At 44.1% G+C, this 27,851-nt stretch overlaps 1 protein-coding gene across 6 annotated transcripts in view; it reads left to right on the forward strand.

Annotated features, from left to right (window-relative positions):
- The window catches only part of LOC144506495 (uncharacterized), a 110,366-nt gene extending 90,889 nt beyond the window's left edge, over positions 1-19,477 (forward strand). For 5 of the 6 annotated variants that reach the window (XM_078232688.1, XM_078232733.1, XM_078232706.1 and 2 more), the window contains 3 exons: positions 7,939-8,013; positions 13,295-13,419; positions 17,781-19,477. In XM_078232688.1, the coding sequence (XP_078088814.1) occupies positions 7,939-8,013; positions 13,295-13,419; positions 17,781-18,304 (724 nt within the window). In that variant the 3' untranslated portion in view covers positions 18,305-19,477. The remainder of the gene's footprint in view (positions 1-7,938; positions 8,014-13,294; positions 13,420-17,780) is intronic. The other variant, XM_078232714.1, reaches the window with a different exon arrangement.
- The last annotated feature ends 8,374 nt before the right edge of the window (positions 19,478-27,851 follow it).

Below are 27,851 nucleotides of genomic sequence, written 5' to 3' on the forward strand. Positions count from 1 at the left end.
CGCCCCCACGCTACATTCCCTAGCTCCTGCCTAATTCTGTCATAGTTAGCCTTCCCCCAGTTTAATACCTTCACTCCTGGACTACTTCTATCCTTTTCTACAAGTATCTTGAAACTTATAAAATTGTGATCACTGTTCCTACTGAGACATCAATCACCTGTCCGGGCTCGTTTCCCAGAACCAGATCTAAGATAACCCCTTCCCCAGTTGGACAATCTACATATTGCCTCAAGAAGCACTCTTGAACACCACTGAACAAACTCTGCTCGTCCAAGCCCCTGGCATTAAAGAAATCCCAGTCTATGTTGGGGGAAGTTAAAATTGCCCATCACAACAACCCTGTTGTTTATACATCTTCCCATAATCTGCTGACATATCCGTTCCTCCGCTTCATGCTGGCTGTTGGGAGGTCTGTAGTACAACCCCAACAGTGTGATTGCATCGCTCCTGTTCCTGAATTATATCCACATGGCTTCACTGCATGATCCCACCAAGGTGTCCTCCCTCTGTATACCTGTGACATTCTCCCTAATCAGTAAAGCAACACCCCCACCTCTTTTGTCACCCATTCTATATTGCCTGAAGCATCTAAAATCCTGGAATGCTAAGCTGCCAGTCCTGCCCTTCTTTCATCCAAGTCCCTGTAATAGGGAGGAGCTACACGATAAATGGAAGAACCATAAAGGGTGTAGAGACGCAGAGGGACCTGGGTGTGCAAGTCCACAGATCTTTGAAGGTGACGTCACAGGTGGAGAAGGTGGTGAAGAAGGCATATGGCATGCTTGCCTTTATAGGACGGGGCATAGAGTATAAAAGTTGGGGTCTGATGTTGCAGATGTATAGAACGTTAGTTCGGCCGCATTTGGAATACTGCGTCCAGTTCTGGTCGCCACACTACCAGAAGGACGTGGAGGCTTTGGAGAGAGTACAGAGGAGGTTTACCAGGATGTTGCCTGGTATGGAGGGGCTTGGTTATGAGGAGAGATTGGGGAAACTGGGGTTGTTCTCCTTGGAAAGACGGAGGATGAGGGGAGACTTAATAGAGGTGTATAAAATTATGAAAGGCATCGATAGGGTGAACGGTGGGAAGCTTTTCCCTGGGTCGGTGGTGACGTTCACGAGGGGTCATAGGTTCAAGGTGAAGGGGGGGAGGTTTAACACAGATATCAGAAGGACATATTTTACACAGAGGGTCGTGGGGGCCTGGATTGTGTTGCCGGGCAAGGTGGTGGAGGCGGACACACTGGGAACGTTTAAGACTTATCTAGACAGCTATATGAACGGAGTGGGAATGGAGGGATACAAAAGAGTGGTCTAGTTTGGACCAGGGAGCGGCGCGGGCTAATTGTTCTTTGTTTCTCGTTTCAAGGCTTCATTCTATGATCATCTTGCTGGTGCCAGTACAGAGCGAGACTGCGGATAGTTGGGAACCTGTCTCAGGGGCAGGGAATTCAGATGGTGTTCGTAAAGCAGAAGTGGAAATGACTAGGGTTGGGAAGCATTTTCTGATCAGGGCCAGAGTGATCTCCTGGACTCGTTTCGATCGCCACAGGGGGTCGGAGAGGAATTTCCCAGATTTTTTTTTTCCCCATATTGGCCCTGGGGTTTTCACTCTGGGTTTTCGCCTCTCCCTGGAGATCACATGGTCTGGAATGGGGGGGGGGTGGGGGTGAGTTAATAGGTTGTGATGAACAAAGCATCGTAGCTGTGAGGGACAGCTCGGTGGATAGGATATTAGGATGTAGATAGGCTGGAAAATTGGGCGGGGATCCTGGATTCAGGATTCAATCCTGGACCGGGGAGCGGCGTGGGCTTGGAGGGCCGAAGGGCCTGTTCCTGTGCTGTATTGTTCTTTGTTCTTTGTTCTTGCCACAACACCATAGTTCTACATAGTAATCCAAGCTTTAAGCTCATCTGCCTTACCTGTTGTACTCCTCGCATGAAAGCAAACACACCTCAGACCATCTATCCTATCATATTTTGTACACTCTCCCTGTGTTTTATTTCTCTTAGCTTTACTGGACCCATTCACTAAGTTCTCTGCAGTCTCTGTACTCTGTACTGTGGCCCTTTTTGATTTTTATCTTTGGTTTCTCTGCCTTCCACTTTTCCCCCTTTGTTTCAGTCCCCACTTTAGTTCCCTCTACTTCCTGCATCAGTTCCCAGCCCCCTGCCACATTAGTTTAAACCTTCCCCAACAGCAAACACTCTCCTTAGGACATTGGTTGCAGTCCTCCCCAGGTGCAGACCGTCTGATTTGTACTGGTCCTACCTCCCCCAGAACCGGTTCCAATGTCCCAGGAATTTGAATCCCTCCCTCTTGCACCATCCCTCAAGCCACATTCATCTTAGCTATCCTGACATTCCTACTCTGACTACCACGTGGCACTGGTAGCAATCCTGAGATTACTACCTTTGAGGTCCTACTTTTCAGTTTAACTCCTAACTCCCTATATTCAGCTTGTAGGACCTCATCCCATTTTTTTACCTATATTGTTGGTGCCTCTATGCACCACGACAGCTAGCTGTTCACTTTCCCCCTCCAGAATGTCCTGAAGCCGCTCCGAGACACCCTTGACCCTTGCACCAGGGAGGCAACATACCATCCTGGAATCTCATTTGCATCCGCAGAAACACAATTGAATCCCCTTTCACTATCGCTCTGCCACTCTTTTTTCTGCCCTCTGCGCGGCAGAGCCAGCTGTGGTTCCATGAACCTGGCTGCTGCCACCTTCCCCAGGTGAGCCATCTTTCCCAACAGTATCCAAAACAGTATATCTGTTTTGGAGGGAGATGACCACAGGGGACCCCTGCACTGCCTTCCTACTCTTCCTCTGTCTGGTGGTCACCCATTCCCTATCTCCCTCAGTAAGTTTTGTCTGCGGTGTGACCAACTCACCGAACGTGCTATCCACAACTTGCTCAGCATCGTGGATGCTCCAAAGTGAATCCATCCGCAACTCCAGAGCCATTAAGCAATCTAACAGGAGCTGCAGTTGGACACCCTTCTTGCACGTGAAGGAGCCAGAGACTCTGGAAGGGTCCCTGAATTCCCACAACGCACAAGAGGAGCATGACACGGGTCTGTGATCCCCTGCCATGACTTAACCCTTACGTTAACTCACAGCAACAACTATACTACCAAGAGAAAAAAAGAAAAGCAACTTACCAGTCACTAGCCAATCATTTACCTGCTGGCAGTGATGTCACGGTTCATTTTCTTTCTACCTCTCACTTGCCCTCGAGTCTCCCTCACAGGTCCGCCTCTCCACTCATCCCGAAGATGAGCACCTCTTCCACTGAGCACCGAATTCCCACTCGGCTCCAAATTCCTGATACCCTCACTCTGGCTGACTCTCACTCCGGCAGCAGTCTCTCTCCCACTGGCATGCACAAGCTCACTGGTTTGCGGAAACTAGCTGAACACTGTGAATTTGGACTGCATCTTATTGAAATGTTGCGGGTCAGATTGGTATATGGCATAAATGAACTAACCTTCCAAAAGAAGCTGTTGGCAGAACCCAATTTGGACTTATAAAAAGCCATTGCGATAGCCTTGTCAGTTCAGAATGCAGAAAAAGGGGCTCAGAAACTACAAGGGCATCAAGCAGCAATATCTTCCACTTACGAGGAGGGACCTCATACAACTAGTCCTCAAAAGAGAGTGCTTGTGTCAATCAGGTTTTAAAGGGCCCCATTTGATATAGGAATCCTAATGTCATCACCAAACAATCAAGTAACGGCAATTAAAAAACATACTCCAGAAAGGTGTAGTTGCCAGATGGCAGATTATTGCAAGCGCTGTTAAAGGACATAGCTACAGTGATGTTTCAGGAATAGGCAAAACACGTGCTGCCTAGAAAGAAAGTCAAGGCCAATACCATGCAGGTATCCCCTCATCCAGAGACACTACAACTGAATTGTATCATAACAACTAAAGTTGCCCCAATAAGGGTGGAATTACTAGTAAATGGCCATCCCTTGTAGATGGAGGTGGACACGGGAGCTGCAGAGTCCGTTATTGGAGAACAGACATATAAACATCTCCAATCAGGCATCGAACTCCTGAGGTTGGACGATACGAAGGCCAAGCTAGCCACCTACATGGGGGGAACTTTTATAAACAAAAGGCACCACAATGGCCTCAGTAAGTTACAGGCAGCAATCAGCTTGTGTCCCACTCATTATTGCATGGGGGCATGGACCAAGCCTTATGGGAAGAGATTGGTTCCAGCAGATTCGGCTGAACTGGTTGAAGATCTTCAGGCTAGGCGTGCACAAAGTTATCAGCCCATACCCTGGAGTTTTTCAGAAAGGCCAAGGGAAAATAGAAGGAGCCAAGGCCAAGATCTACATTGACCTCAATGCTGCACCTAGGTATTTCAGAGCTTGACCAGTCCCTTACTCCATGCTGGAGAGAGTGGAAACTGAACTTGAGATCCTTGAAAACTTGGGCACAATAGGGCCTGTGCAATTTGCTGAATGGGCCACACTGGTAGTCCCTGTTCTTAAGCCTGACAAATCAGTTAGTCTTTGTGGGGATTATAAATTGACAGTCAATTGGGTTTCCGAGCTCCGATCGAAGAATTCTACACTAAGTTAACAGGCGGCAGGACGTTCTTCCAACTTGGACATGAGCCATGCCTATCTTCAGCTTGAACTGGACTTGTCCTCCCAGAAATATGTGACAATCAACACATGTCAGGCGCTCTTAAGAGTATATCCATTTGCCCTTTGGGGTCTCACCGGTGTGTGCCACCTCTCAAAGAATTGGGGAGAACATCCTCCAAGGGCTAGCCATGGTAATGGTATACTTAGATGACATCCTCATCATGGGGGCTTCAGTATAGGAACACCTGGCCAACTTAGAAGAAGTCATGCAGAGATTTTCCAGAGCAGGTGTTCATTTGAAGAGGGAGAAATGTGGTTTTCAAGCAGCCTGAGTAACCTATTTACGCTGCCGAGTAGATGGCAAAGGGTTATATCCAGTAGAGGATAAGGTAAAAGCCATCATGGAAGCACTGATTCCAAGGAACACCACAGAGTTAAACTTCTTCCTGGGGTTAGTCAATTATTATGGAAAATTTATCCTGAATTTGACTTCTATGCAGACCCCCTTGCACACCCTATTATGAAAATACCAAAAACGGTCCTATTACTGTCATCTAACTTACTGGCCAATTTTGACCCTAAGAAAGAATTTGTATTAACTTTTGATGCTTCCCCTATGGGGGTGGTGCAATGCTATCACATCGCTAGAAAGATGGGACGGAAATGGACATCATGTATGCCTCCAGGACACTTTCAGATACAGAATGAAGGTGTTCTCAAATTGAGAAGAAGGGTTAACGGAGACCTTGCCAGTGTCAGCAAGGCAGATCAAAGGCTAGATCCAAAAAGACCTAATCTTATCCAAAATAAGGCACATGATCCTATATGGGGATGCCATGATCAAGCCTCTGCAGAAATGAAATGTTACCTGATTTAGAAAGCAGAACTTAGCATTGAGGACAGGATCATTCTTTGGGGGTCCAATATTAAAGGAACTACATAGTAGCCACCGAGGAGTATCAAAAATGAAGATGCTGGCTAGGAGTTACATCTGGTGGCCCGGTCTTGACTCCGACATCACAGACTTGGTGAAGCAATGTGATCTGTGCCAGGAAAACCAAACTTTCCCACTCTCAGTCTCCCTACACACATGGGAGTGTCCTGGCAGGCCATGGGTGTGTGTACATGTGATCTTTGCAGGTCACTTCATGGGTTCAATGTTTCTACTCATGGTGAACGCACATTCCAAGTGGTTGGAGGGTGTACCCACATGGGTTCCATGACTTCTCAGGCTACAATTGAGAAATTACGGCAAAGTTTCAGCACACATGGAATATTGTAAGTCCTAATTTCTGATGATGGTGTGGTCTTCATGAGCGGTGATTTCCAGAACTTTGTGCCCTGCAGTGGTATCCAAAGTGTCCGAACTGCACTTTGTCACGCGTTGTCAAATGGACAGGCAGAATGGGCAGTTCAAACCTTCAAAAATGGTATGAGGAAACAACCGGTGGCACCCATGGAGACCAAACTAGCATGATTTCTGTTTGATTACAGGACTACACTGCACATCACAACAGATGTGGCCCCTGCAGAGCTGTTAATGCGATGAAGACTTTGCACCCAATTGAGCTTACTCTTCTCAAATTTGGAACGGAGGGTGGAGTTCCAACAGGAAAACCAAATATAAACTTTGATTCTGCAAGGTCAGAAATAACTTTTGCAACGTGTGATCTGGTCCATGTAAGGAACTTCAGGGATGGTCCCAGTTGTGTCCCTGGGATCATTATGGAGAAAACAGGACCAGTGTCTTACAAGGTCACAGTTCTGGGTAAAACCCTAAAGAAGTACTTGGATCACCTCAGAACCAGGGTGTCCTTGCCTGAGCCACCCCAGCCACCCACCATGGAGATTAGCTGCTGCCAGTTCCAGCCCTCAGCTCAAAGCCGACCCCAAGTTGGCCTCTCCGGATAGTGAAGGTACGGATTTGGAAATGGAGGCTGAAGAAGTGGGCCTCCGGGTTGAAGTGGAAACTGGGGGAACCTGCTTTGGTTAACTTGTGATTCTCTCACTGAAAGAGACAATTCTGTGTTCGGTTTACACTGCCTCACCTTCGATCAACCTCTGACCGAGTGCCAAGTGACGGAAAGGACCTCGCAATGGGGGTGCTGGGAGAGATACAGACCTAAGGGGAGAGGGATGTTATCGTGATTATGAAGGCCACGGTGGATCACCATTAGATCTACCTATGGGCTTCGTAGAGCATGAGCTGTCTTATTGAGTGAACAGAGTTTCACCCAATGGGAAGCAGTCAGCAGGGGTTTTTAAGCCTGTAACTTTACCTGGACCGATGTTGTTGGTCCCAAGGTGAGGAATACCTGACGGGACCGGCTCTTTCCTTTGGTGCATAATAAAGGGTATTGGTGAAGGGAAACTGGTGTTAGGCTGAATTACTACATCACCTTTCCCTCTTGTCCGTAGATTCTACATTGCATACAAAATCTGAATAAGTGGAAACAATTTAGCAATTAGAAAAAGAGGGAATATGGAAAATTATAATGTGTATACATACACACATCTGTGTAAAAGCATACATATATACAAAATTAAAGGAACAAATACAATAGGTTTTTCTCAAGCTACTTATATTGGGGCGGCATGGTAGCACAGTGGTTAGCACTGCTGCTTCACAGCTCCAGGGACCTGGGTTCGATTCCCGGCTCGGGTCACTGTCTGTGGAGTTTGCACATTCTCCTCATGTCTGCGTGGGTTTCCTCCGGGTGCTCAGGTTTCCTCCCTCAGCTCAAAGCCGACCCCAAGTTGGCCTCTCCGGATAGTGAAGGTACGGATTTGGAAATGGAGGCTAAAGAAGTGGGCCTCCGGGTTGAAGTGGAAACTGGGGGAACCTGCTTTGGTTAACTTGTGATTCTCTCACTGAAAGAGACGGTTCTGTGTTCAGTTTACACTGCCTGAACCAGCCTCACCTTCGATCAACCTCTGACCGAGTGCCAAGTGACGGAAAGGACCTCACAGTGGGGGTGCTGGGAGAGATGCAGACCTAAGGGGAGAGGGATGTTATCGTGATTATGAAGGCCACGGCGGATCACCATTAGATCTACCTATGGGCTTCGTAGAGCATGAGCTCTAGGTTAGGTTGATTGGCCATGCTAAAAAATTGCCCCTTAGTGTCCTGAGATATGTAGGTTAGAGGGATTAGCGGGTAAAAATATGTAGGGATACGGGGGTAGGGCCTGGGTGGGATTGTGGTCGGTGCAGACTCGATGGGCCGAATGGCCTCTTCCTGCACTGTAGGGTTTCTATGATTCTTCTTCTATGATATTCAAAATTAATAATTTATTTGAAAATATAATGCCGACTGTTAATTTTTAGGGACCTTCGTGCAACTTCCATTTCTCTTGACATTCTCAAAGGTATTTTAGAGAGTACAATAAATATCGTCAACCTGTAAGTATACCCATTGTCAGGAATTATTATCAGGAATTTTTTTTTTACTGTGTTTGGCTATAATGGGGGCGATTTTACCATTTTTATTCCAAGTGCTGGGCGGACTTGAAACTGGGGGAGTTTCAGATCTGACTTTTAGGTTCGTTTTTAGTCCTCCCCATATGCACTTTGCTTGCAAAATTTTGAGCATGTCAGATTCGTACTGCAGAAGACGGTGGGTGGGGCTTAATGCGCCCGAAAGCCTGCAGATGGAGGTAGTGCGCATGCGCATTAGCAGTAGCAGGGGTCTGACAAACGAGAGAGCTGTCAGGCCCCTGCTACTGCAGGCTGCCTGAAGGAGCTCCCTACCCCTGCACTCACGGAGGCCCGCGGCCTGAAATGCAGCCGTTGTCGGCCCACCCCCACTGCCCAGACTGACCGTGGACTCCCCCCTCTCTCACCGATCGCGGACCTGCCCCTTCCCCCTACCAACCACTGCAGAGTGGCAGCGGACCCCCTCACCCCATTAGCCCCGCCCCTGGTGGGCATTGACCAGGTGCCAGGGTGGTGCTGCCAGTCAGGCACTGTCTAAAGGGCACCCCCTCCTTGTCCTCGGCCTTCCCCGGGGGCCTCAGTGGCCTCCCCCGGTTTCACCGGCGAGGCCAAGTCGACTACTCCCCGTTCATGGGGAGCATGTCTATTCCTCGCCGGCAAGAACCTTTTCCGGCGAGGTCATAAAGTGGGGGGCCAAGCCCGGACGATTGAACGCCGGGCTCATTAAGCAGATGCATATTAACCTGCCTCTCGCCCATTTCCGGCGAGTGGCTGACCGCGCCTGAAAATGAGTGCAACGCAATGGTAAAATCGCCCCCATCATCTGCCATTTGCTTTATAGACAAGTGTTTTTAATTTATCTATGTTTCATTAGTAGCTTGTTGGGAGTTTTTGAGGCATTAAATATTAGTCCGCAGGCCAAGTAGTTTCATGAGAGTGCAAAAAACGTGTTCTATCAAAAATAAATCGTGGTTATCTTCATCATAGTTTATTTTTGGTTTAACTTTATAATCTCAGTTAGAATGAATTCAAAATTTGAAACATACTTGTGCACTCTCGATAATTGCCTGATGGTCCATAATTCCATTGCCCCAGTTATATGATTTACAATCTATATCATATCATCTAGTTGCCAGAGGACTGGAGAAATGCAAATGTTACAAACACTCTTGTTCATAAAAGGGTATAAAGATAACTCCGTAACCATAGGCCAGTCAGTATTGTTTGTCAAAGCTTCTACAAACAATAGGCTGAATTTTACAGGGCAGCCGGAGTACGCACCTTAACAAGCAGAAGGTCGGATCTCTGCCCCTCACTGGAAGGAAGTCCTGCCATCAGGAGCTTCCACAGTCTGACTGGCTGGCAGCTCATGCAGTCCCAGTAGTGCCAAAAGTGAGAAGTGCTGAGACTGCAAGGAGCCCTGTGAAGAAATGTCAGGGAAGTCAGCTTTTTAGGGTGAGGGGGAAATAAGTAACCCGTGGGAGGTGGGAGAGAGGCAGATTTCAGAGGCGAGGCTGGGATGAACATGGGTGATAAAATGACATTCTCATTCTCAGCCACCTTCCATTGCCAAGCATATAATGACAGCGGGAAGGGGTTGAGGGCTTTATCTGGCCTTAAATAGGTCTCAATAGGCATGCGGGTGGGTGGGCCAGTGGACGTCGTACCCTCTGCTGTATTATGGGCAACCCACCCTCGGCTAACACATCTTAAAAATTATTGAGAGCCCAATAATTCAGAACAAAATTAGAATCACTTGGATAAATACAAGTTTCTTTAGGAAAGCCAGCAAGAATGGAAACAAATTGTTCTCACTGGTGGAAGAATTAAGAATGAGAAAGCACAGATTTAAGGCAAATCATGTTTAACTAACTTCCCAGAGAAATAATGGAGAGGGTTAATGCTGTTGATTTGGAGTAAATGGATTACCAACGGCATTTGATAGTGTGACACACAATGAACTTGTGAACTCATGGAATAAAAGGGACAGTAGCAACAAAGATATGAAATTGGCTGAGTGATAGGAAACAGAAAGTAGTGGTTGGTAAATCAACACTTTTTGGACTGAATAATGTTTGTAGTGGTGTTGCCAGGGGTTGGTATTTGGACCCTTGCTCTTCCTAATATTTATTAATGACCTAGACCTTGGTGAAGAAGGCACAATTTCAAAATTTGCCAAGTATACAAACCATGGAAACATTGTTAACTGTGAGGATTGTGTAGTACATAAAAAGGACATAGACAAATTGTTATAATGGGCAGACAAGTGATAGATGAAATTCAATGCAGAAAAGTAAATAGCACGGAAACAATAAAAGAACGAAGGTATCATTCTAAAAGGGGTGCAGAAGCAGAAGGACATGTGCATAAGTTATTGAAGATCAAAGAACAGTTAATAAAGCGTACAGCATCCTTGGCTTTATTAATAGTTGTAAAGTGTACAAGAGCATGGATGTCATGTTAAACTTGTATACATATTGATTTGGCCTCAATTGGAGTACTGCATCCAGTTCTGGTTGCCACACAGAGTGGATGGGGACAAATTGTTCTCCATGGTGAAAGGATTGAGAATGAGAAGGCACAGATTTGAGGAAATTGGCAAGAGATGCAATGGAGACATGAGAAGAAAATTTTTCACGTGGTGATTGGTTAAGGTCTGAGATGCACTGCTTAAGAGTGTGGTGGAAGCAGGTATAGTCAAGGCATTCAAGGAGGAATTGGATCATTATCTGAAAAAGATGAATGTTCAGGGAAGAAGGAAGAGAAATGGCACCATTTAAATTGCTTACTTGGAAAGCTGGTGCAGACATGATGGGACGAATGGTATCCTTTTGTGCTGTAACAGTTCTGTGATGTAAATCATCCTCCTTTAGAATAGAAGACTGTGCTCTTTGAGGTCACTTAATTTCCTAGATGCCTTGTGAACTTCTGGCTTCGATTGGATCAATTTCAGTAGTCTATACTTATATAAAATTTCGAACTATTTCTCTACACACTTGGGGGAGCCAAATTTTGGTTGTATGTTCCCACCCTATCCACCCCTCATATGACCTGGCGTTGCAATAGTTAAAGTAGGCAAGTGCTTGAAATTAGTATTAGACACTTAGTGTATGCATGAGATTCTGAATGTTGATTGTAAAACCCCGATGTTCTTGGCAGGCGCTGCCTAATTGTACTTAAAGCATCTGGATTATTTACTCAGTGAAAATCCAGGGCTTAGTGTCCAAAAATCAATTCATCATATTCTTGAGTATACTCTAATTCCTCTCTGGCAATCAGAGGGTATGCCAGAGGACTCTCGGAGAACAGCTATTTAAGAAGGGTTGCAGTGGTAAGTTAGGGAGCTACAGACCAGTGAGTTTTATGTCAGTGGGAGGGAAAGTATTGGAGAAAATTCTGAAGGAGAGCATCTATCTCCACATAGAGAGGCAAGGCTTAATCAGGGATAGTCAGCATAGCTTCGTCAGAGGGAGGTCATGCCTAACAAATTTGATTGAATTTTTTGAGGTGTGTGTAGATGAGTGCATTTGATGTAGAAATAAAATCCTACAGTGCAGAAGGAGCCCATTCAGCTCATCAAATCTGCACCGACCGCAATCCCACCCAGGCCCTATCCCCAGAACCCCATGCATTTATCCTAGCCAGTCCCCTTGACACTAAGGGGCAATTTAACATGGCCAATCCACCTAACCTGCACATCTTTGGACTGTGGGAGGAAACCGGAGTACCCGGAGTAAACCCACGCAGACATGGGGAGAATGTGCAAACTCCACACAGACAGTGAACCAAGCCGAGAATCGAACCCGGGTCCCTGGCGCTGTGAGGCAACAGTGCTAGCCACTGTGCAGTTTATATGAATTTCAGCAAAATCCCACATGGGAGACTTATAAAGAAGTCAGATAAAGAAATGCACATGGGATACAGGGTAATTTGATGAAGTGGATCCAAAATTGGCTCATGTTGTAGGAGGCCGAGGGTGATGACAGAAGGCTGTTTTAGTGACTCGAAGTTAGTGTCCAGTGGGGACCACAGGGATCTGTGCTGGGCGCCTATTATTTGTCATTTATGTAAACAACATAGATGACTATGTGGGGGGTAGGTTAGTAAGTTTGCGGATGTCACAAAGATTGGCGGGTAGTTAACAGTGAGGCTGAGTGTCTTGGGCTACACAATGATATAGATGGAATGGTCAAATGGGCAGACAGGCGGCAGATGGAATTTAACCCTGAAAAGTGTTAGGTGATGCACTTTGGAAGGAGTAATTTGACAAGGAAGTGTTCAATGAGGAACATGACACGAGGAAGTTCTGTGGAACAAAAGGAACTTGGCGTGGTTGTCCATAGATCTCTGAAGGCAGAAGGGCATGTTCGCAGTGTAGTGAAAAAGGCATATGGAAGATGGAGGGGACATACCTATGCATTAGGACATGATTCAGGGAGTGGATTGGGAAATGAGCTGACATGGATGGGGCATGGGGAGTGTATGGGACAGCAAGGGCTGGAGGGCATTTCTGTTTATTTTAACTTGGAACAAGTCCCACAGCCCTGAGGCAGGCCATTTAAACGGCCCATCTATACACCCCCAGCTCCTGTGGCTGCCTCAAAATGTTTTCTCCTAGTCAGTGGCCTGACTTCAGCCTGCCTCAGTGTCCCCACAGTGAAAATCCTGCCTTTGCAGGCACTTTCTCCTGAGCAGGCCAAGCCATGAATTTCCAAACTCCTGCTACCTACCTCAAGCAAAATCCAGGCCCAAGTGTGATGCACCATCAATCGAGCAAAGACTAGTTTGTATGCAAGAACAAATAGGCTTTTATTAGCAAAAGACTTGGAGCACACCCATGCCGATGAACTGGTCCAGACTGAGGCAGGGGGGTAGGGAGCAGTCGCCTTTATACCTGGACTGGGGGGGGGAGGAGTCTCGGGTAGGGCCGGCAGGGATGTGTCCAGGCATGTCACATATACAGGTAATAAGCTAACAGTGGTTTACCACAAAGTGTCCAAATTAAGGATAATGGAATAGGACAGGAAAGTAGGGTTGAGATTGAAAATCAACCATTGAACGATGGGGCAGGCTCCAAATACTCTGTGGCTTACTCCTGCTCTTATTTCTTATGTTTTCCAATGTAAATATTCCAGAAAAAGTACTGGAAAGAAGTTTCTCCTTTTGAAAAGGACAAGGTAGATCTAGCTACTGTTTCAAAATGTTTGTTTTAATCATTATTACAACTTAATTATTATTCATTCTGCAGGTATATATCTCATACTTTGAAATGTTGTTTATGCAAGTATCCGCATCTGGACAAGCTAATTTTGACAAGAAATGTGGAGATTAACTGCAAGAATATAATTTGCACCATATCACTGATGCAATGTTGTAAGTTGCTTATAAATGCTGTTAGTAACTATTTTAAGTACTGGAGTATGAACAGAAAATGCTGGAAATATTCAGGAAGTCAGGCAGTATCTGTGGGGAGAGAACCAGAGTTAATGTTTCAGGTCTATTACCTTTCGTCAAAGCTGGAAAAAGTTATGAGGTAACAGATTTTAAGCAAGCTGAGAGGCAGAGAAAGGAAAATGCGGTAAAACAAATGAGCAAGTCTGTAATAGGTTGGGGGACAGGAAAGGTTAAATGACAAAAAGCATGATCGTGCCAGGCAAAAGGAGGTGGCAATGGAACAAGTAAAAAAAACACAAGAAGTGTCTAGAGGAGGTGAAATCTGAAATAGTAAAACTATTATCAACAGCTGCTATCCAGAAAAAAAATAAGGGCAGACTTTATGATCTGAAATTATTGATCGCCATGTTGAGTCCTGTAGGCTGTAAAGTGTGTAATTGAAAGATGAGATGCTTTTCCTCCAGCTTGCGATTAACTTCTTTTGAAGATTGTCGAAGACCGAGGCCAGACTAGGAGTGATGCAGAGAATTTAAATGAAAGGCAAGCAGAACTCAGCAGAGGTAGACTGAATGGAGGTGTTTGGCAAAACAGTGACTATCTGGAATACGTTGTCTAAGAGTGTGATGGAAACAGGCTCAATCAAGGCATTCAAGACAGAATTGGATTATCATCTGAAAAGGAAATATATACAGCCATAGGAGGGCAAGTCGAGGGAATGGCACGAGGTGTGTTGCTCACTCGGAGAGCTGGCACAGATATGATGGACCAAATAGCCTCCTTCTGTGCTCTAATAATTCTGTGATTCTGTAAATCTGCCTTGAGTCTCCCAAGTGTAGAGGTAACTGCATCATGAGCGGCGAATATTGGAAAAATTGAAATACAAATTTGAAAGAATAACAAGTGAATTGCTTTTTCACCTGGAAGGAGTGTTTTGGGCCTTGAATGGTGCTCCCCACCTCCCCATCCTCCCGATGGCTGTAAAAGAGCAGGTGTTGCATCTTCTACACTTACCCATGAAGGTGAAGGGATGTTGGGGTGACTGAGTGGAGCAGGGAGGAAATCGTCCCTTTGGAATGCTGAAAGGGAAGGGGCAGGGTGAAGTAATTGATGTTGGCAGCACACGGACGGTGACGGAAATAGCGTCAGATAATTCCTTGAAATTGGAGGCTTGCTGTGCGGGTGATGAGGACAAGAGGCCTTGTTATATACAGTACTAGAATACCCATATGCAATTTTAGGTATTTTAAACACTAATGTATCTACACCTACAGTATTAATATTGCAAACATAAATGTATCTTTTGCATTTAATATTAGGTATTACCAGTCAATCTCCTGTGGTATTGCACACAAATAAAATAGGGTTAGATTGAGTGATATAGTTGGACTCGGGCACAGAGACATAGTTCAGTGCCCAATTTAAAGTTTTACAGTTTTGACAAGCAGAGAAGTAGAATTAGTTGGATGATGGGAGTTTCTCTGCAGTTCACACTAAAATGCTTACAGATGCAAAACTAGAACACCACCACTGGTAGATGAGTATGATTACATCATGACAAATTTACAAAGGCAGTTTCCAATATAAGCATTGACATAAGAATTCTTAAGGGGAAGAAAATTTAGGCCTCCCCCCGTTTCCTGATTACGAGGCGCATTCTGTGGCTTATCTCAAAGCATTATTCATTTGGTCCATCAGCCCCCTGTCATGTTATTCTGCTGTCATTGGCTAGTCAGTAGGCTCTTGCTACCAGTATCAGCAAGCAACTAACAAGTAAGTGCAAGTTACATTCAGGGTACCGAATTGGATAGGCCTCACCATGTTGAAATGGATAGTGATCTTAGCTCTTGCTTGCTCAGTTCCGAATGAAAATCAGGATTGTAATATGTGCTCACAGGAGGCTAACATTGCTAAATGATTCAGATAGTGAAATCATAGAATCCCTACAGTGCAGAAGGAGGCCATTCGGCCCGTCGAGTCTGCACCGAGCACAATCCCACCAGGCCCCATTCCCATAACCCCACATATTTACTCTGCTAATCCCCTGACACTAGGGTCAATTTAGCATGGCCAATCAACCTGACCCGCACATCTTTGGATTGTGGGAGCAAACCGGAGCACCTGGAAGAAACCCACACAGACACGGGGAGAATGTGCAAACTCTGCACAGATAGTGACGCGAGGCCGGAATTGCTAACCACTGTGCCACTGTGCCGCCCATCATCTTCAGGCCATCAACAGACATAGCACCTGTGTGTAATTTTAACTTCAAGTGGACACCTGAATGTGTGATGTGCATCTGTTACTGTTGGGAGATCTAAGTCATTTTGATGTCTGGGCCTCATTTACATTGAGTTGGTCAACTGTGAGCATAGTGAGGCAGCTCAGGGGTGGGCAGGTCAGGAAATCAGCCAGCTCCCATTGCTGAGCTGGCTGTCAGTCAAAGCCTTGTGGAAGGTAAAGTGATCCTGTGGATAATCCTGCAAAGGCTGACATTTTTGGGGGCCAGGAAGTGCACTCTGGCCTTAGAATAAAAGGTATGTCCTGGGACTTTGTGCTAAGTATGACTCCAGTTTTTCTCTTGATTCTCATTGACTCCAATTTTGCTAAGCCTCCTTGATGCCATATTAGGAGAAGTGCTGCTTTGATGTCACTTCACTTCTTGAGTTAAAATTTATTTTGCCTCTCTTTGGACCAAAGATGTAAGATGGTCAAGTGCTGACTGGGCATGGTGGAACCCAACTGCGCATCGGTGAGGAGATTATTGCCATCTGATAGCACTGTCATTAACACCTTCCATTCATCCATCACTTTGCTAATGATCAAGAGCAGATTGATGTGGCTGTAATTGGCTGGATTTGTTCTGATTTTTGTGTTGTTAGAATCCATAGGCTTTGTGCCTTCAACCATTCCTTGATATCACATAAGGTGAATTGAATTGGCTGAAAACTGACATTTGTTAATGGGGGGACCTCAGGAGAAAGCTGAGATGGATCATCACTCTAAATTTTTGACTGAAGGTGATTGCAAATGGGGATATTTGTGGAGACTCCTCTTCAGGTTTGTCATTTAGTTCACCACTATTTCTGATTGGACGCGGCAGAATTGCAGAGCTTTGATCTGACCCATTAGTTGTGATATTGCTTAGCTTTATTGCATGCTGCTTCTGCTACTTAATATGCATGTAGTTCTGTGTTGTAGATTGACCAGGTTGTCACCTCATTTTTAAATATGTCAAATGCTGCTCCTGATATGCTCCCCTGCACTCCTCATTGAACCCGGATTGATCCCTTGGCTTGATTGTAACAGTAGGGTAATGGACATGCCAGGCCTTGCAAATTATGTTTGAATACCATTCTGCTGATAGGCCCACAGCACCTCAGGGTGTCCAGTTCTGAGCTGTTAGAGCTGTCTTCAATCTGTTCCATTTAGCATGGTGGTCAGACCACTCAACGCACTGGACAGTATCCTCAGGGTGAAGTCGAGACTTCCTCAGTGTAAAGGCGGGTTTAGAAGATTGGACTTGAATCATTAACTTCGTTTTCTCTCCACAGATCATGTCAGACTTGCTGCGTTTTTCCAGCAATTTCTGTTTTAATTTCAGATTTCCAGCATCCACAGTATTTTGCTTTTATCCTCTGGAGTATTAGTCCAGTAACATTATCACTATGCCACTGTGATCTGGAAATTGAGATGGGGCTCTTTGTACATAGTAGGACCCCATATTGAATATTACAAAAAGCATCACCACCTACTCTTCTCAGGATTTTATGAAATGTGGCAGTGTAGTGTCACAAAAACTGGTCCTAAGTGACCTGATGTCATTTTTAGGCTATCATCTCAATGTTTGCACCAGAAAGAGGCACTTAAAATTGGCTCTACCACTTTCACTATAATACAACTTTATTATTGCTTTTGCATGCAACATTCATGATTATTTTGAACAACCATGTACTTTGTTCATTGTTAATTCAGATGTTATTGTATATATTTCATGCAAAGTAGTTATTTTAAATACTAATGCCTACCTTATGGACTAATGGTTAATTTGAACATGAATGTATTAATTGGCTGCATTAGCCATTATTGAATGGAAATTAATTATTTTAAGAGCAAATGTCACCAATACATGCAATATTAGTTATTCTAAAGCTTAATACTGCTGCATACAACATTAGTTTCTAACATTGATATCATTTAACTATTAATGTATCTGTTAAATGCAATAATTATTGAGCCATGTTTTTAAAATGTTTACAGAAGCTTTATTTTGGGGAATTTATGGATTATGGATATTATTATGTTATTGGTTATGGATATTAATAAATGTTACCAACTTACAGATACAAAGGAAGTCAAGAAACAGAATATATTAAAAGATAAAGAAAGAATTATTGAAGAAATGAAAGCAGTCAAAGCTAGTGCAGTTACATCATTATCAGGAGATATGCATGGTGATGGGATCCAAAAAAAGTTGGAACGTTCTCGACAACTTGAACCACGCCTTTTGAGTGCTGCTCGAGTACAACCAGAATTAGGTCTCGAAATTCTGAGTAAGGATTTACAATTGGGTGACAAACAGACAGAACTAAAAGAAGAGATATTGAACAAAAACTTGGAAATAAAGAACAAAATACAGAATGAGCAATTAGCTAGGGACGCAGAAAGAGAGAGACTGAAGCAATATAATATAGCTAAATTATCTGCAGGTTCGGAACGACCGGAGCTGCCTGCTTTAGGAAATGAAGAAAACACTTTGGGAAGACTGCACAAACTGAAAGAAGCTTTAAAGTCACTTTATCACTATGCTTCTCACCGTATCGCAAACAGAGATGATAATCAATTTATAGTTAAACTTGAATCCTAAAGCAATGGACCATTACAGTTTGAACAGGACAGAACAGGAAAATCAAACATTAAATTGTGATATTGTAATTATTGCAATACCAACGGAATCATTTTTTGTGATTAAATAATCCAAAAATAAATTGGGGCCAAAATTTAAGTAAAGGTAAAGTGATATTTTTTATGCTTTATGGTTGTCAGCCCGTAAGTAACACATTTATCCACGTTGCAACTTTATTAAAGATTTTTCTTTATGACAAAAATATTACTGTTTTATATTTAAAATGAATTGTAGCATTTTTCTTTACCAAATGTATCAAAACATTTAGAAACTTGTGGACAGCTTCCAGTTTAGGCAACAAATTCATCAGTGCAATAAAGGAAAATGCTTGAAAATGTTTCACTGTTGTCATAGAAAATTTATCAACTTGATCCCATTTCCATCAGGGAAATAAAGTTCAATTGGCAGAACTGAATGTGCACTCAAAAATGCTCAAAAGAGGCAAAAATAGAAACAGAAAGCTGTCCAATGCAACAAATAAATGAGAGATGATAACTGGAACCAAAGCAACATGGAGGAATGAAACATTATGGAGAGAAATAAATGAGAAAGACCTTTAGAATGCTACTTAACATTCTTTATGACACAGAAGGAGTTACATTTTTCCATATAGGTCAAGTGTGAATATAAGCAAGTTTTGTGCACACTAGATTTATTTAAAGTAAAAAAAAAAACAATAGAACAAGCCATTTTATTTAGGGTTTAGGCACCTGAAATAAAAGGTGAAGAATAAATTTCAAATATATTTATCTCAAATTCCATATATTTATATTTAAAAACTAAAGTTGAGGATTTCCTAAAGGTAAATTTAATCACCAACTAATAATCAAATTATCTGTTTGGAACATTTAGTTGTTGAATTTGTATTAAGTGACAGCTTCCATGTTAGAGTAAAATTACAGAAGGACTGATGATAATCCCCTTGAATTACACAGTTTAAAGATTTGTTTTTGTCCTGTTATGCTAATTGACGTCAGATTTAGAGCTTCTCGTGAAGCTGAGCATTATATCTAATCCTTGAAAAATATTGTTCACAGTTTATGCTTGATTGTACATGTGTCGACTTTAGAGTCATACATTGTACACATCATTGTAAGTGGTGTTTGTGCTTTCAAACAGATTAATAAAGCTTAACTCACAGCAAGTACATTGTGTTTTCAGTGATTAAGCAACTGTTGATTAGAAACTATTTTTCTGTAACAATTTTTGAACAGCAACTCACATTTATAAAACTCCCTTAATGTAATAAGGGTGCTTCAAAGAAGCATTTATAAAGCAAAATAAAACAGCAAACCACAAAAGCTTGGTCAAGACAGTAGGTTTTAAGGTGCATCTTAAAGGAGGAAAGAGTAGTTGAGAGTTGGAGAGCTCCAAGGACGGAATTTGGCACAGTGGTTAGTGCTGCTGCCTCACAGCGTCAGGGACCCAGGTCTGATTCCTGGCTTGGGTCACTGTCTGTGAGGAGTCTGCACATTCTCCCCGTGTCTGTGTGGGTTTCCTCCAGGTGCTCCGGTTTCCTCCCACAGTCCGAAAGACGTGCTGGTTAGGTGCGTTGGCCATGCTAAATTCTCCCTCAGTGTACCCGAACAGGCGCCAGAGTGTGGCGACTGGGGGAATTTCACAGTAATTTCATGTAAGCCTATTTGTGACACTAATAAATTAACTTGGGACCCTAACAGATAAGGCTATGGCCACCAGCGATGAACATATGATATAGGAACACAAGTCGGCCATTCTGTTCCTCAAGCCTGCTCTGCCATTCAATAAGATCATGACTGATCTATTTGTGTTTCGAATTCCACATTCCCATTGACCCCCCAATGATCTTTGATTCCCTTGACTAACAAGAATCTACCAAACTCCAGCTTGTAAATATTCAATTACCCCGCCTCGACTGCCTTCTGAGGCAAAGTTCCAAAGTTGCATAACCCTCAGAGAAAATAATTCTCCTCATCTCTGTCTTAAAAGAGTGACCCCTAAATCGAAAACAGTGCCTCATAATTTAAAGGTTAAAGTTTTTAAAGTTTAAGTTTCAACTTAAACTAATTTCCAGGTGTCAATCTAGTAAACTACCTCCAACGTATTTGCATGCTTCTTTAAATAAGGAGATCAAAACTACATATAGTATTCGAGATGTAGTCTCACCAATGCCCTATAGACCTAAAGCAAAACATCCTTACTTTTATGTTCAATTCATCTTGTAATAGAGGACAGCATTCCATAGGCATCGGTGTACATGCATACTAGCTTTTTGTGTTTCATGCGCTATAACAGCCAGGTCCTTCTGTGCCTTGGAATTATTCAGTCATTCTCCATTTAAGTAATACTTTTAAATTTTTTCGGCCAGGGTGAACAATTTCACATTTTCCCTCATATTTCTTCTGCCAGATTTTTGCCTATTCTTTCAATCTATCTGTATTTGTCTGCAACCTCCTATGTTCTCCTCACAACATACTTTCCTACCTGTATTTGTGTCATCTGCAAATCTAGCTACCGTGCCTTTGCTCTTCTCATCTAAGTCATTGATATCAATTGTAGAAAGTTAAGGGCCCAGCACAGACCCCTGCAGAACTCCATTCGCCATGTCCTGCCAATTAGAAAAAGATCAATTTATGCATACTCTCTTTCTGCCAGCAAACCAATAATCTATCCATGCTAATATGTTACCTCTACACTATAAGCTTTTATTTTCCACAGTAACCTTTGATGTGGCACCTTATCAAATGCCTTCTGGAAATCTGCAGGATCCCCTTTAACCACATTGCATGATACTCCTTCAAATAACTCCAATATATTAGTTAAACATGATTTATGCTAAATTGTGCCTTAGTGTCCCAAGATGAGTAGCTTGGGGGGGATTAGTGGGGTAAATCCGTGGGGTTATGGGGATAGGACCTGGATAAGATACTTTATCAGAGAGTCGGTGTAGACTTGATGGGCTGAATGGCCTCTTCTGCACTGTAGGGATTCTATGATGGATTATGGTTTCAACATTAACTGAGCTGAGACAGGGTGGACTGCGGGGTGATGTTACAGAGGTGAAGGTGTTTAAGTGGGCGGCACGGTGGCACCTACCAGCCTCCTACCAAGGCCCTCTCCCCCAATGCTTTTTCTGTTACATTGATGACTATATTGTTGCCGCTTCATGCTTTCGTCTGGAAAGGTTATCAATTTTGCTTCCAATTTCCACCCCTCTCTCACCTTCACATGGTCCATCTCTGACACTTCCCTTCCTTGACCTCTCTCTCTCTCTCTTTCAATTTCTGTTGATAGATTGACCAACCAATATTCGTCAGGAACCCACTGACTCCCACAGGTACGTAAACTACATTTCCTCATGCCCTACAAGAAGGACAAGACCCTCTTCTTCCTAACAGGATGATGTGCTCACCATACATTCTAGCCAAACTACCAAGAAGCCACTGTCACAACCCACGGAGCAAAGGAAAATATAGGAAACCAATCCAAGGTTAGGTGCATTGGCCATGCTAAATTCTCCCTCAGTGTACCCGAACAGGTGCCGGACTGTGGCGACTAGGGGTTTTCACAGTAACTTAATTGCAGTGTTAATGTAAGCCTACTTGTGACATTAATAAATACACTTTAAACTTTAAACTTAAGAAAGGTTAGACAAACAAGGATTCCCTGATCACACTGAAGAAGGCATTCGGCAGTGGTGAAGAAGGCATTCGGCATGCTTGGTTTCATCGGTCAGAACATTGAATACAGGAGTTGGAATGTCTTGTTGAAATTGTACAAGACATTGGTAAGGCCACACTTTTATAGAAAGGATATTATTAAATTAGAAAGAGTGCAGAAAAGATTTACTAGGATGCTACCGGGACTTGATGGATTGAGTTATACAGAGAGGCTGGATAGACTGGGACATTTTTCCTCTGGAGCGTAGGAAGCTGAGGGGTGATCTTATAGAGGTCTATAAAATAATGAGGGGCACAGATCAGGTAGATAGTCAATATCGTTTCCCAAAGGTCGGGGAGTCTAAAACGAGAGGGCATAGGTTTAAGGTGAGAGGGGAGAGATACAAAAGTGTCCAGAGGGGCAATTTTTTCACACAAAGAGTGGTGAGTGTCTGGAACAAGCTGCCAGAGGTAGTAGTAGAGGCGGGTACAATTTTATCTTTTAAAAAGCATTTAGATAGTTACATGGGTACAATGGGTATAGAGGGATATGGGCCAAATGCGGGCAATTGGGATTAGCTTGGGGGTTTTAAAAAAAAAGGGCGGCATGGACAAGTTGGGCCGAAGGACCTGTTTCCATGCTGTAAACCTCTATGACTCTATATGCACCAGTAAATGCTTCTCCCAACTCCAGCTACCGATGACAATAAAACCCAGTCTTTTCCAGGATACATGATCTGTGTGTACCTTCACAGGAGACCAATGAGGATTCTTTAACACCAAAATAACAAAAATACATAAGGAAAACGAGACATCCTTAGTTCTAAAGGGGTCATCCTCACCCACCATGAGGACTCATATGGCCTTCCCACCACCTCTATATCAAATCCCTTACCCATCATCCTGTTGTGGTGCTCCTCGTATTATCCATAATTAAAGTCAATGTTGCCATACAATGTAATCCTCCATTATAAATGCCAGGATTACAATACAAAAAATAGGATAAATATCGCACCACCCTGATGCCATACAACCATCCCAGCACACTCTGCAATAGAATGACGGAGATTCATTATCAGTCCACAAGCAAAGGAAATATCTTATTAGAAACACTAGACCCGAAGGATTTAAATTTGACACAGGGCCAGAAGCAGAGTGGACAGACCCCCTTATCCATCCCGCTCCCCCAGTACCACACAGAAAGACCAAATTGAATGTAAAAGGTAACACACATTAAACTAAAGTCTCTCTCATTCCACTGCCAAAGCATAGAGTTGGATGAATTCTACTATAAATAAATGGATATCCCTGGCTTTCAAAGAATAACAGGATAACAGGCAAAATGTGCCTCAGTCTCATATACCAAACACCCTAGTCAGGATAAAAGTCAATGGCTGGAATTCTCTGGCCATTCAGGCTGGCAGGATTCTCCAGTCCCACCTGCATCCCCGTCCATGGGTTTCCTGCCAGCATGGGGTGACGTCAATGGGAATTCCCATTGACAGCGGCAGGAGCAGAGAATCCTGCCGCTAGCAAACAATGTGCCATCTCCCGCCAGTGGGAAACACGCGGCTGGAAGGCCATAGAATCTCACCCAACACCACAAAATCAGGATTATAATCACAACGGGAGTAGTTCAGGATTGACGATGGATAGCACAGTGGTAGCACAGTGGTTAGCACTGCTGCTTCACAGCTCCAGGGACCTGGGTTCGATTCCCGGCTTGGGTCACTGTCTGTGTGGAGTTTGCACATTCTCCTCGTGTCTGCGTGGGTTTCCTCCGGGTGCTCCGGTTTCCTCCCACAGTCCAAAGATGTGCGGGTTAGGTTGATTGGCTATGCTAAAAATTGCCCTTATTGTCCTGAGATGTGTAGGTTAGAGGAATTAGTGGGAAATATGTAGGGATATGGGGGTAGGGCCTGGGTGGGATTGTGGTCGGTGCAGACTCGATGGGCCAAATGGCCTTTTTCTGTATTGTTGGGTTTCTATGATTTCTATGATAATATAGTCACCGACAGAGCTTGAACAGTCCAAAGCCTTGACAGAATTGTTGAGCAACATCAAGGATCCATAGTTTCACCAAGGTATCTGCACCTTTGTTGTGTCATTGCTCAGAAGCCCTGGCTGAGAGAAACCTAGGCCCCAACAGGTGGCAAGGTCCCATCGCGTCCGGCTGCCTCCAGCACCCCTCATCAAACACTGACATCAAGGCAACATAAGTCCAGCATTCGGGGTACAGAACCAACCCTAAGTCTTGAAGACGGGATATGGGATATGCCTCTTCGAGCTTGAAATGTCCAGCCTTCATGCTGAGATTAAGAAAACATGATAGCCAGTTCTCAAATTCAGCCAGGAATTTATTCTCAGCTCCCCTCAGGTGACCGGGTGCATGGACACTCCTTCTCCGGCCCCATCTCTCCAGATTAACAAGGATGTCTGACATACTATGTAGCAGAATTTCCAAGGGCTGAAGGTGAGCCTCCACTGAGGAAACTGCCCTCTTTACTGACAGGATGCTTTCCTCTGCTTCACCACTTTCTTTCGAACATCTTACAGTTCATCAACATGAGCACCAATGATTTGTGCCAGGGAGTCGAGACTGTCATCCACAACTTTCCTCACAATTTTTACAGGTTTGTTACACTTTAATAGATGCACCATAGAAAGCATTCTTTCTGGTTGTATCACAGCTTGGTATGGCTCTTGCTCTGCCGAAGACTGCAAGAAACTGCAAAAGGTCGTGAATGTAGCCCAATCCATCACGCAAACCAGCCTCCCATCCATTGACTCTGTCTACACTTCCTGCTGCCTCAGAAAAGCAGCCAGCATAATTAAGGACCCCACGCACCCTGGACATTCTCTCTTCCACCTTCTTCCATCGGGTAAAAGATACAAAAGTCTGAGGTCAGGCACCAACCGACTTAAGAACAGCTTCTTCCCTGCAGCCATCGGACTCTTGAATGGACCTATCTCGCATTAAGCTGACCTTTCTCTGCACCCCTAGCTATGACTAACACTACATTCTGCCCTCTCTATGAATGGTATGCTTTGTCAGTATAGCGCGCAAGAAACAATATTTTCACTGTATGTTAATACATGTGATAATAATAAATCAAATCAAATCAAAATCAAGTCATACTATGTAGCAAAATTTCCAAGGACTGAATGTGAGCCTCCACTGAGGAAACTGCCCTCTCTACTGACAGGATTCTTTCCTCTGCTTCATCCACTTTCTTTCGAACATATGATAGTTCATCAACGTGAGCACCAATGATTTGTACCAGGAAGCCGAGACCGTCATCCACAACTTTACTCACAGTGGCAGCCATCGCCAGAGTGTGAGCCCACTCACCAGCTAAACCGCCAAGGCCCCAACCCGGCTGCCTCTGATCACCTTGATCAAACGAGGCTTTGGCTCCCCGTCACCAAAACTTAACCAGAATCTTCCAGGAACATAGCATGGAGTGTACCCTCCAGGATTAGATAAATATGGCCGTGCATCTGGATAGAAAAAAGGATTAAACGATGAGTAGTGTCAGAGCTCGTAAAAATGCAGCCGATCCCATGCTGTGACCGCCGCCATTTATTATTTTGATAAGGTCTGTTTCAGTACTATAGCAGGGGTCAGAACATGATCAGAGGGAGGGCACGGATTTGGGAGATAACAACATATTTAAGGACTTTGGAGATGGAAGGGTGGTTGAAGTTGGGCTGCTGGTTTGGCAAGGATGGTGGAGTCAAGGAATTATTTTTGAGTAAGTGTTGATGACAGCAGATTTGAAAGAGAGAGGGCAGTATCTACGTGTGAATTGGGGGTAGGAGTAGGCCACTCAACCGTCTTGAGCCTGTTCCACCATTCAATAAGATGATGGCAGATCTGATTGTAATTTCAGCCCCACATTCCTGCCTACTCCCAATATCCCCTTGTTAAGAATCTATGTGGTTCTGTCTTAAAAATACTCAAAGACTCTGCCTCCACTGTCTTTTGAGGAAGAAAGTTCCAAATACTCATGACCCTCCTTGAGGGAAAAAAATAATTCTCACCTCTGTCTTAAATGAGTGATGCCTTATTTTTAAAAAGTGACTCTCAGTTCTAGATTCTCTGACAAGAGGAAACATCCTCTCTATGTCCACCCTGTCAATACCCCCTAGGATCTTAAAGGTTTCAATCAAGTCACCTCTTACTCTTCTAAAATCCAGGGGTTACAAGCTTAGCCTGTCTAACCTTTCCAATAATCTTCTAAACTTTAGTGAATACAAACTGGACCTCTCCAATCTTTTATTATAAGCCAACCCGCCCATTCCTGTTGTCAATTTAATACAGGGTTTCCCAAACATTTTGAGCTGTGGAACCTTTGGTGACCTCCCAAGTGCATCGGGGAACCCCAAACGTTCTCATAATATTGATGCCCTTTTTGTTGCCGCAAAATAATTGCAAACACAGAAATCAAATGTAAACAAATCATTTTCTAGCTATAACTATACATATGTTAGTAATTAGGAAGAGGCACAAAGTCACAAATACATTCATCAGCTACATGGCCCCCTCACATTAACCCCAATCAAGCCATCCTCCCATAGTCCCTTAACATTAACCTCTGGAAGTAGTACCCACTTTAGGAGTGGGTAACCTAAAATGTTTTCTTATTTAAAAAAAATTAAGTCTCATAAGAACATAAGAAATAGGAGCAGGAGTAGGCCATCTAGCCCCTCAAGCCTGCTCCGCCATTCAATAAGATCATGGCTGATCTGATAGAACATAGAACATAGAACATAGAAAGCCACAGCACAAACAGGCCCTTCGGCCCACAAGTTGCGCCGATCACATCCCCACCTCTAGGCCTATCTATAGCCCTCAATCCCATTAAATCCCATGTACTCATCCAGAAGTCTCTTAAAAGACCCCAACGAGTTTGCCTCCACCACCACCGACGTCAGCCGATTCCACTCACCCACCACCCTCTGAGTGAAAAACTTACCCCTGACATCTCCTCTGTACCTACCCCCCAGCACCTTAAACCTGTGTCCTCTCGTAGCAACCATTTCAGCCCTTGGAAATAGCCTCTGAGAGTCTACCCTATCCAGACCTCTCAACATCTTGTAAACCTCTATCAGGTCACCTCTCATCCTTCGTCTCTCCAGGGAGAAGAGACCAAGCTCCCTCAACCTATCCTCATAAGGCATGCCCCCCAATCCAGGCAACATCCTTGTAAATCTCCTCTGCACCCTTTCAATGGCTTCAACATCTTTCCTGTAATGAGGTGACCAGAACTGCGCGCAGTACTCCAAGTGGGGTCTAACCAGGGTCCTATAAAGCTGCAGCATTATCTCCCGACTCCGAAACTCAATCCCTCGATTAATGAAGGCCAGTACGCCGTACGCCTTCTTGACCGCATCCTCCACCTGCGAGGCCGATTTAAGAGTCCTATGGACCCGGACCCCAAGGTCCTTCTGATCCTCTACACTGCTAAGAATGGTACCCTTCATATTATACTGCTGCTTCATCCCATTGGATCTGCCAAAATGGATCACCACACACTTATCCGGGTTGAAGTCCATCTGCCACTTCTCCGCCCAGTCTTGCATTCTATCTATGTCTCGCTGCAACTTCTGACATCCCTCCAAACTATCCACAACACCACCTACCTTGGTGTCGTCAGCAAACTTACCAACCCATCCCTCCACTTCCTCATCCAGGTCATTTATGAAAATGACAAACAGCAAGGGTCCCAGAACAGATCCCTGGGGCACTCCACTGGTCACTGACCTCCATGCAGAGAAAGACCCCTCCACAGCCACTCTCTGCCTTCTGCAGGCAAGCCAGTTCTGGATCCACAAGGCAACAGCCCCTTGGATCCCATGCCCTCTCA

The sequence above is a fragment of the Mustelus asterias genome, chromosome 2 (genome assembly GCF_964213995.1).
Source record: "Mustelus asterias chromosome 2, sMusAst1.hap1.1, whole genome shotgun sequence".
In the NCBI taxonomy this organism is placed as follows: Eukaryota; Metazoa; Chordata; class Chondrichthyes; order Carcharhiniformes; family Triakidae; genus Mustelus; species Mustelus asterias.